This window comes from Cebidichthys violaceus, unplaced genomic scaffold (genome assembly GCF_023349555.1).
Source record: "Cebidichthys violaceus isolate CVI_PGR_0920_01 unplaced genomic scaffold, fCebVio1.0.p SCAF_16, whole genome shotgun sequence".
NCBI lineage: Eukaryota > Metazoa > Chordata > Actinopteri > Perciformes > Stichaeidae > Cebidichthys > Cebidichthys violaceus.
In genome coordinates, this window is record NW_027176329.1 from 4,676,432 (window position 1) to 4,687,357 (window position 10,926).

The window sequence follows — 10,926 nt, forward strand, 5'->3', positions numbered from 1 at the left end:
AAGAAAGTGAGAGGACAAAAGATGGGGTTTGGAAGATGTTTATTTATATTTCAAATATTTCCAAACATAAAAACAAACTACACAACATGTGATCTGGACAGAGTAAAAGGCAGATAGAGCTGTATCTATAATGGAATTATAAGAGATGTAAGTAGAATGTTGTAGTTTGGTATATATTTTATATAAACTAGTCTGCAGCTTACCATAATAACAAAACTGATTTTACACCACTGTTTCCACATTCACAAGTTTTTTCATGTGTCTTGTTCTTCAGGTGTGTGTGTGTGTGTGTGTGTGTGTGTGTAGAATGTGTTACATCCCAGTCCTATACAGTACATTACTGATGAGATTGTTGCTCAGGAATTTCAAACAATGAATTACATAAAGCCAAAAAAAAAAAAAAAAAGTAAAGATTTCATTGGTTGTCGAAGGCTGTCACTCATTGTGGAACTTGGGCAGCTTGTTACCGGGGACAACCACGTGCTCCACCCCAGTTTCCGTGATCACCACCAGGTGAGCCACGCCTCCGCTGACGTTGTCTCGGCCCATGGCGAGAGCTAGAGCTGTGATCCAGAGATGAAGCAGAGGGAGGGACCAACAACAAGCAGGAGAAATAAAGGTCAAGTTTAACAACTGACGGGATGCAGTTTGCAGCGTTTATACACATCCTAACAGCTCCAAAGTCACCAACTAAAGAATGGATTTCCATTTCACTATTTCCTTTGAGTGCGATCGTCTCAGCTAAGCTGTGTGTCATTATGTCAAACTCTCATATGACATTAACTGTTACAAACCAAGCAAACATTTACTGACACTTATTCTCATTTTCTGTTACATCCTTCTACATATTCATACATTTTCATGGAATCACAACCTAATTTCCCCCCAAAAAACTGACAGAATAAGTACCAACATATTTAGGTTTGGGTACACAAGTAGAATAACACGACTGTACCATTAGTGGCAAACTGTAGGCATTCCTCTCTGCTCATGTTGGGTTTGTATTTGGCGTCAACGTAGCCGTAGATGTAGGTGCTGCCGGAGCCACCGATGGTCACCGGCTGACCGATTAACATCCCCCCTAGAGACACCACGTACACCTGGACAGGGACGGAGAATATCAGTAATGCAGCTATATGCCGCAATGTGGAGTCATCGTCACGGCTTCCCTGATGTTTGACTGTCATCACTACCTGTGGTCCCTTCTTCCTGTCCCAGCCTGCTGTGATGAAGCCGGCCTGCAGCTCCTCTTTGTTTTTGTAGCACAGTTCTTGCAGCACCGATGCTGCTGCTATCACCAGTGGAGGGGTCTCCATCTGGACACTGTGGAGTAGGGGAGGAGGGGGGAGAAAGTGAAACTTTAAAGTTCGTGCAGTTGCGAGATGAAGAGACTTTGAATCTTGGATTTTTTTATTATTTTATGTAGGTGAAGAGTCAGTGTTATTCATATATATATATATATATATATATATATATAAAGTGTGTTTACTGCATGTGTGTGTTTTGTGTTAGTTTGCACGCACACAACTGTGTCTTCGCCTCTTGGAGGAATTAAAAATAACCCAAATAACCAGCGGGATTAAGAAAATATGATTTCAATGTGGGACGTAAAAATGTGATGTAGCAAGTTGCCTCTGTGCGCATACCTGCGTAACACGTGCCATTGTATTCATATGAGAGTGTGTGTGTGTGTGTGTGTGTGTGTGTGTGTGTGTGTGTGTGTGTGTGTGTGTGGCACCTGTGGAAGGACAGGCGGTACTTTGCAGCCTTGGTGACGGCCTGAGCGTCTGCGAGTGAGCCAGCCATGCAGCAGAAGATCTGGTCATGAACCTGAATCACCTTGTTGATGGTCTTAGATGATACATATTCCCTGAAGAAAGAGACAAAGACAATGAAGTGCAGTAACTAGGATTACCATCCATCATGTCACAGTGACCTTTGACCTTTAATCAGTTCATCTTTGACTCTAAATGGACCTTTATTTTCTTTTATGAATATGTTTAACAATGTGGGCATCTTCAGTGTACATCGTCCCAACATCCTCACCCTCCAATGGAAGCCCTGGAATCTGAACCAATCACGACCCCTCCGTTAAAAGTGGCAGCCAGGATGGTGGTCTGACGGGGGGAGAGAGGAGGAGATGAAGAAATTACATTAAGCCAAACATGACACGAGACAAAGATAACACTGGGCTACACAGCATCACACACGTTTCTCACAGCTCCGTGTCCATTTCAGCCTCTGAGCAAGGCTATGAATCATGGGATTTAGAGTTTCTGGAAGGATTTTTTTTAAACTTAAAATATAAGTGTAGCCAGTCGTTTCTAACGTGCCAACGTGCAAACAACTGTGATATTAAAGTACGCGAGACGTCCAGTCGAGTCATTTCACTTTGTGTGTGGTTACCTTTCAGGTATCGTCTCACCTGTTCAACCGCCAAATCGCTTATCGATCATTTTACGCGTAATGGGCTTTGGTGCTGCTTTGGTGCTTCGGTAGACAAGACAAGGAAAAGATAGTCGTGAACCGGTCCGGATTTACTCACCCCTGTGCTGACTCCTTTGACTTGTGAGTCCGCGCTGCGTTTCTCCATTTTCACTGCAAAATCGAAAGAGAAGAAGGAGAGGTGACGCTCAGAACAGCGACCTCAGGCGCATTGAGACGCGTAGAGAAGCCGCAGTCCAGTATCCACTATGGCGCTATCAAATGTCCTCGAAACTCCTGCAGCGGGGTTTAATTTCGACAACGCAGCCAGGTATGAGCTTCTGTTTGTGTCTTCTGAGCAGCAGATTGTATCGATTTAGAAAAAAAACGAATTAAACTGTCGGTAACGCTGAGCTTTCTCCGGGATCAAAAGTGAAAGTAACTTTTCCCTGCTTGTTTATCACTTCGATGAAACAACATAGTGATGATGTGTTCACGGTTATTATATACATTCATAAGTTGACCCCCCTGTTACCCCCTCCTCCTCCCTCCCCCCTCTCTCTAGGAATGTTGCGTTAGAGGGTCTTTTCGATGGACAGACACCTAAACCTCTGAAAACAGGCACCACCATAGCGGGACTGGTGTTCAAGGCGAGTATATAAAACTGTAAATCTGCACCTGTAATAATATGAATGCATATTAATATGAATTAACATTGTTAATCAAAGTGTACCAGACTATTATATTTCCCTTCCATCCCTGCATCACTGAACACGACAGTCCCTGTTCACAACTGCATTGCCACAATGCATAACTTTAATAAATACATAACTTCAATGAGGGGAGCTGCCCAGTGTATCACAGCACTGCTGGTGCCTGGGTAGCTCCTGTGGGCCCGCTGAGATTTTAATGCCTTGCTCAAGTGTAACCCAAAGGGCAGTTGAATGATAATTTGAGTAACAAACTTCCCAATCGGTCTGTGTCGGTGCAGGATGGAGTGGTTCTGGGAGCAGACACAAGAGCCACATCCAGTGAAGTGGTGGCCGACAAGATGTGCGCCAAGATCCATTATATTGCTCCAAATATATAGTAAGTGTCCTACACACTACACTGACACCATAACCGGAGAAATCTACCTTCAAAATACTCTGTTATCAGGCTATAATGTGTGTTCCTTTTTTGTGGACATGGTCCCATAACGGCCTTCTTTACTTGAATTTTCCTACATATCCCAGAATGCCTTACAGTGCCCCTTGTATTAAGTATTAAGCTTTTCCACATTAGAGCAGTTACACTCCTGTGGTGACTTCTTGTTCATAATCTACTGAAGAGAGACTTGTAAATACAGTAATGCGTCACCAACGACCGATTGCACAAATGCAAGTTGTGGTTGCATTGCATTCTGGGCTATTGAGGCTGAGGGTTTTTGTATGATGGATTTTTGTGATTGTTGAAGCAAAACATTTGCTGAAAAGAAGCCGTCCCCACTTTCTCTTCTCTTTTTTCTTCGTATTTTCCCTCACCTCTTCTTCTTTCACAATGCCTCTACTTCCTCTCTCCGTAGTTGTTGTGGAGCAGGTACAGCAGCAGATACAGAGAAGACCACGGATCTCCTCTCCTCCAACCTCACCATCTTCTCTCTGAACAGCGGGAGGAACCCTCGTGTCGTCATGGCCGTCAACATACTACAGGATATGTTGTACAGGTTTGTGTTGCACATAAGCTCGTATCCAGAGGTGTGTGAAGGAGTTAAACTCGCGGTCCGTTAAAAACTTCCCCTGTTCTGATCTGTGTGGCCCTCAGGTATCACGGCCAGATTGGTGCCAGTCTTATACTGGGAGGAGTAGATTGCACTGGGAACCACCTGTACACTGTGGGGCCGTATGGCAGCGTCAATAAGATGCCTTACCTTGCAATGGGTATGTACGTGATAGAACAATATTCTCTAAGCATTGTCACATCTTGTAAAGCTCTTTTTTCTGTCCGCAAAACATGTTCTATTTTATATATAAGCATCAGATATTACACTATTTTATATCATTCATTAGAAATAATTTTTAAATTTGCTGCAGTTATGCATCTGATTGCCTCTCAGACTACATACGATCTGTTTCATCATGCAGGATCTGGGGATCTGGCTGCTCTTGGGATTCTAGAGGACGGGTACAAACCCGACCTGGAGGTACGCCACCTGGACAGCTGTTGTTCCATATCGTGAGAAGGATCAATAGTCGCGATCATTTAGACACCATCACTAAATCATTTCACGTACTGTTGGGCATCTTTAACTGAATAGTTGGCATGTGGCGGGACCGTAGGCCAAATAAGCCTCTATATGCAGTTGAGAAAATGTTTAAACAAAAATGTATTCCCATCCCTATTGAATTAGCAAATAGAAAAACCTAAAGAATGTGTAGGTATTTTGGGAATTTCTCTCTCCGTCATTTCCCTGATTTTTCGTAACTCTCTCAGCTGGACAAGGCGAAGGAGCTGGTGCGTGTTGCCATCCACGCGGGCATCATGAGTGACCTCGGATCAGGCAACAACATCGACATCTGTGTCATCACCAGACCAGGAGTGGACTACATCAGACCGTACCAGGTGTCCGAGTACAAAGACAAAAGGTATGAGTGTGACTTCATCTGAGATCTGCTCTCTGGACGGATCCTTAAAGGAGCAGGGTGCAGGGTTTAGTCCTCTCTGGTGATGAGGTTGCAGATTGCTTCCCCTCCCTTTCCAAGTGTGTCAGAGAACTACGGTGGCCTTCAGGTGATGTAAAAACACGAAAGGCTCTCTCTAGTGCAGTTCAGTTTGTCCGTTCTGGGCTTCTGTAGAAACATGGCTGTGCATGGGACTCCATGAAGAGGACCCGCTCCCTATGTAGATAAGAGGGGCTCATTCGAAGCTTACTAAAAAACAATTCTTAGTTTCAGGTGATTATACCTTTATGAACACATAGCTATGAATATTACATTCAATTTCTTCCAATAAAACCTCTAAACCCTACACATTGCTATTTTAAAAGAAGAGATTATGTTGAACCATGTCTGTAAGTCAGATTTCCCTCTCAGAGAGGTGAATATCTTGTGTGATTATGCATTCACTTTTTTCTGTGTGTTTGTTTGTGACTTACATGTAACCCTGAAGCTTTTTAATTATTGAATCTATCCATCCATCTCCTCCTCTCTTCTAGGAAAACAAAATACAAATATGGTCCGGGCACAACACCGGTTCTGACCGAGAAAGTAGTCCCCGTGAAGCTGGAGCTTGTAGAGGAGACCGTGCAGCGGATGGATACAGCCTGAGCCGATGCACAGTCACACCTTATAAACACCACATGTAGCAGTAAAGTGAAAAGTCTTTGCTTTCATTGCATTGTCATACACTAGTTTTTAAAAGCAAGCAGTGAAACAGCTCAGACATTTGATGAATATTGTCAACTTGGTTTCTATTCTTCACTGTGATGTGGCAGAAATACAGTAAACAGAGAGGCTGCTATAGACCAAATGAGAAGACTGTAACATGTGGAATAATAATAAAAAAGATCTTTGAATGAAATTCTATTTGACCCCTGTTGCTGTTTCTTTTCATGTTTTGTAATTATTTACTGAATGTATTATTAATATATTATATCAAGCCCAAAACAGCAGCCCTGTACTTCTGATAAAGACCCTATAAAAAGAAGGGCTCATATGTGAATGTATACTTCATAATACGTCATTGACACGTCACTAACCTAACTACAGTAGATACAGTGTATTTTATAAATAGGAAGTTCAAACTCGCATTAATAATGTTATTGACCTCTGCTGGCTTCAACAAACCTGAGCGCTGCTTCTCTGCTTAGAGACAGATGATGACACGCACACACAGGGCTCTCCTATTGGTTGATGCGAGCTTGAGCCATCTTTTTTATTTACAGTAAAATGAATACCACAGAGTCTTGTTTTTATTTAGTTTTTGTCAATTCACGTTTTATTATATAAAAAAGGATTGGCCAAATGTGTTTATAAATAGTTACTCGTCGACTCATTTTTGCATGCAGTACAGGACTACAATGAAATAGATTTTGAACCCTTTCACTTTCGAATTCTTTCTCCCGCACCAGGAAATTATCCGTGACGCTTCTTCAGTCGCCGTCGTCATTTTGGAAAACTTAACAGCTACACTTGTAGAATATAATTAGAATATAGTTTAATACATAATGGCTCTTTTACAAGTATCTGGTTTTACGCCTTATGCTGAACTCCGTGGGCAGATTCTCCCAGCAGGACAGACGCATCTCGTCGACCGAACCAACCACTACAATTTCGGGACCAAAACTCAGGAATTTGCTGTACCTCTGGGTGTAGACGTGAGTATCCTTTCACTAACTTTTGGTACAAAATGAATACTTTGCATCTTATCCGGTAAGCCTGATGCCACAAGCGTGAAGCGTCAGACGCGCTGTGGTTCAACATATTTTACGCGTCTGTGGTTTTCAGAGTGTGGCGCACGTTTGCTTGTTATGAAATTTCATATCATGCATTCATCTTAACTAAAGGAGTTATTGTTAAAGAATATTACATTACGTGTGATATTCCACTTGTTCTCTTACACACACACACACACACACACACACACACACACACACACAACGCCATTACGCATCATGCGTCCCACTGAGTTCTCTTCTTTGGTTTCCTTTTAGCCCTCAGGGTTTCTCAAATCCTGCAACCGTGACGGTGGTGTGTCTATAGACCTGAACCACGGTACGACCACCCTGGCCTTCAAGTTCAAACATGGAGTCATCGTGGCTGTGGACTCCAGAGCCTCAGCAGGCCGTTACTTAGGTAAATATACATAGACACGTTATTATTTCTTATGCAGAACTGGAAAACTGCATAAAATGTTATGCAATGTGTTAGCTTCTGTAAAGGAAATGAAGGAGTTATAGAGTGAGCTGACCCTGTCAGTCATATATTGCCCAGCCTCCATCAACATGCATCATATCAAATAGGTGTGGAGCTTTGGAATGTAACATTTAGGGACCATAAACTCACAAAAAAATAAGGCAACAAGTGTAACCAAGGTGCTGCTACACTGGGCTTCTTCATGCTTCAACCTGCAGTCTTGGTCACGAAATGTCTCCTTTACCCAAATGTGTCACGGCTCTGCAGCATCCAACGACGTCAACAAGGTCATAGAGATCAACCCCTACCTGCTGGGCACCATGTCGGGCAGCGCTGCAGACTGCCAGTACTGGGAGAGACTCCTGGCCAAAGAATGCAGGTCTGTCATGCAGTGTTTTGAATATTGATCCGTCAGTCCCTGAAATGGAATGTTTTATGTATCTGTGTATTATACTGCTTGCATACTATGTAAAATGTGTTAGGAAGTTGCATGCACAGTGGACTAAAGTATCTGGTCAAGGAAAGAAACGGGAGAAAGCTCTGATTTAGTTTGTGTGAAGATATGCATGTTGATATTTGATGATATTTAGACAGACATGGATGTAAACTTCAACATGACGGGTTGTCGCAGGCATACAACCCTGAGGGGCTGATTCTAGTTTTTAAATGAAAACATGCATACGATACTTTCACAGTAAGATAAAAGGATAAAAAGTCAGTATTCTTATAAACTCAGGAGGAATATCACCAGTATTTTCTTTTACAGTTGACAGGCCACAAGTTCAGGCCAACCTGGACCACCTCCATGACTAATTGATGTTTTAATTGATTTGTTTAATTATTTCGTCCATCCAGGCTGTACAGGCTGAGGAACAACCACAGGATCTCTGTGGCTGCTGCCTCCAAGCTGCTGTGCAACATGATGCTGGGTTACAGAGGCATGGGCCTCTCTATGGGAAGCATGATCTGCGGATGGGACAAAGAGGTAAGCTGTGTGTGTGTGTGTGTGTGTGTGTGTGTGTGTGTGTGTGTGTGTGTGTGTGTGTGTGTGTGTGTGAGTGAGTCTCACAATCTGAGCTCATTAGAAATGTCCCCACTGTGGTAGTAGAGGATTGTGATGTTGTGGTTTGAGGCAGGATGCTTAATATGGCTGATTCATAAAAAAAAGTGATACTGGTGCATTATTTAATATTAATGATGCTAAGTTGCTTTATTCATATTCAAACGGCCTTCATCAATGTGAAAACTATTGAATATAGTCATCACCTAGATAAACTAGTGGTGCAGCGGTTCAACAGGCCCACCGTTCGGTTTGGAGGCTACGTCATTGAACGGTTCACTTTTTTACGGTTCGGGTTCGGGTAACAAAAACATAAAACGACAACATAATTAAATATTGACTACATCTCGTATGATACATGCCATGTAGAGCCATATGGCTCTGAAACCACCAGCTGGCCTGTACCTCAAAACACATGCATTAATGTAGCCTGTCATTTCTTAAAGAGTCAGGAACACCGTCATTGAAGCAGCTCATTTGAAACTAAATTTTAAAATAATACCCAAAATGACAGCGTGTTAATATTGTCCCGCCTCTTTGGAACATAGCGTACTGTTGTATTCTCAAAAAAGAAACTGCTGCCTGTATGTAAAATGATCATTTGATGTGTGTGTGCTCTCCAGGGCCCTGGTCTGTACTACGTGGACGATGGAGGGACGCGTCTGTCCGGCCGTATGTTCTCTACCGGCTGTGGAAGCAGTTTCGCCTACGGTGTGGTGGACAGCGGCTACCGGGAGGACATGACGGTGGAGGAGGCGTATGAGCTGGGCCGTCGGGGCATCGCTCACGCGACACACAGGGACGCCTACTCTGGAGGGGTGGTCAACAGTGAGTAGACTCTGAGGACGCTCCTCAGCTTTGTTTTACATTTACTATTCAAGCATATCTTTCGTTGCCTCACTGGCTAGGTAATGGAGTAACTGACATATTTCCTCATCTGCCTCAATCATTATTGAGGTATTTCCTGAGCAGCATTTTGCTATTTAACTATAAATGCAACTACATCTATTCATATTTACACAGAAACAAAAATGTTGGGTGTGTATGTTTGTTACGTGGTAATAAATAAAGACGTATTGACAGTGAAGTAAGGTGCATATGATATGATAATGCGTAACGGTTTTGTTTGGCAGCGGCTACATGCCTTTGCTCCACCATATGTTACAATCAATCAGCTGGCAAAATACAATTTAAACTTTCCATAAATGCCATTTTAATCGTCTGTGTTCATTATGTTTTAACTGTAGTAGGGCTGAAACTAACAATTATATTCACCACAAATTAAGTTGCCAATTATTTCCTCGATTCAGCGTTAAAAAAACATCATCACAAGTTCCCATCATATCCTCACATATAAGAGACTCAAACTAGCAAATATGGGGCATTTTTGCTTGAAAAAATACTTTATGGACAACTGACTAATGGTTTCAGCTTAGAATTGTACCAGCAATAGTCCTCTTGTTTCCTCACTTTAATAAATGCAATAAAAAAAACAGTTTTTCACAAGAAATCCTATTACTGTCGACAAGAAATAGAGTATATGAACGTAGCCAAAGAAAAACAACCTCATGTCAAAGCACTGAGTCAATTATAAACTCATACCTGGTTCATGTCTGGCCGGGGAGCTTTGTTCCATGTCTCTGTCCTCATTTCCTGTCATGTCTCTACTGATACCTTTCAAATAGATGCATAAAAAATAGCAGAATGTTATAGAGCTATGAAATGTATGAAGCCATGGTCTGTGAGCACTTGTAAGAGTTAAATTGTCATTCTTGTCTTTATGTGTACATTTGAAGTAATATATGTGTGTGTGTGTGTGTGTGTGTGTGTGTGTGTGTATGTGTGTATGTGTGTGTGTGTGTGTGTGTATGTGTGTGTGTGTGTGTGTGTGTGTGTGTGTGTGTGTGTGTGTGTTTGTCTAGTGTACCACATGCAGGAGGATGGCTGGATAAAGGTGTGTAAGGAAGACGTGTCAGAGCTGATCCACCGCTACAGGAAGGGAATGTTCTGAATGTGCAGCACTCTAAATATGTCCAATGATGACTTTCTTTGCAAAACCTTTTTTTTTTTTGATAACTTTTCTAATAGTGACCCCACTGTTGTCTCACAGCAGTGATTTTGGCTCAATGAAACGTCAGAGCATGAGATGCTATAGAACTTTCTTTCCTTACACATGAAAACTTTGCCGGATCAAACTGTCAGTAAACTGTTAAGATCTTTGTTTGGTATTTGTTCTTCATACTATGTAATGCAGGTACTGTGTTTGTTGATTCTCACATGGTTCCGTGTAGTAGTTTGTGGTTTTTGTTAACCAGACATCTTGTTCAAAATAATCTTACCAATACATAATACAAAAAACACAGCTCCTAATAAAGTCTGTTGCTCAACTCCCTGCTCTGTCCTGTAATGATTGACCTGAACTGACGATGATGAAAATGGAGTGAGGCGGTCACACGTCACTGAAAATGAGAATTAGATTTCAAGGCTTTTCATCCTTTCTCCAGCAGTCCTTCTAGTCTCTGTTTTACTGTCAACCACATTATTCAATAT

At 42.1% G+C, this 10,926-nt stretch overlaps 3 protein-coding genes across 3 annotated transcripts; 2 read left to right on the plus strand and 1 right to left on the minus strand.

Moving 5' to 3' along the window:
* Positions 1–22: 22 nt before the first annotated feature.
* Positions 23–2,686, minus strand: psmb12 (proteasome 20S subunit beta 12). Its single transcript, XM_068710830.1, has 6 exons — positions 2,546–2,686; positions 2,047–2,117; positions 1,739–1,870; positions 1,194–1,323; positions 956–1,100; positions 23–563 (listed from the first exon to the last, which is right to left on the minus strand). Exons 1-6 carry the CDS (start codon positions 2,591–2,593, stop codon positions 436–438), a joined length of 654 nt encoding a protein of 217 aa, XP_068566931.1. The 5' UTR covers positions 2,594–2,686; the 3' UTR covers positions 23–435.
* Positions 2,672–5,987, plus strand: psmb13a (proteasome 20S subunit beta 13a). The gene is made up of 8 exons (XM_068710829.1): positions 2,672–2,755; positions 2,990–3,074; positions 3,416–3,513; positions 3,989–4,129; positions 4,228–4,343; positions 4,548–4,606; positions 4,897–5,048; positions 5,618–5,987. Exons 1-8 carry the CDS (start codon positions 2,694–2,696, stop codon positions 5,727–5,729), a joined length of 825 nt encoding a protein of 274 aa, XP_068566930.1. The 5' UTR covers positions 2,672–2,693; the 3' UTR covers positions 5,730–5,987.
* Positions 5,988–6,479: 492 nt separating this feature from the next.
* psmb8a (proteasome 20S subunit beta 8A) lies at positions 6,480–10,768 on the plus strand. Its single transcript, XM_068710828.1, has 6 exons — positions 6,480–6,778; positions 7,115–7,256; positions 7,584–7,695; positions 8,172–8,301; positions 9,000–9,204; positions 10,299–10,768. The coding sequence occupies exons 1-6, from the start codon at positions 6,629–6,631 to the stop codon at positions 10,385–10,387; spliced, it is 828 nt and encodes a 275-aa protein (XP_068566929.1). The 5' UTR covers positions 6,480–6,628; the 3' UTR covers positions 10,388–10,768.
* Positions 10,769–10,926: the final 158 nt, after the last annotated feature.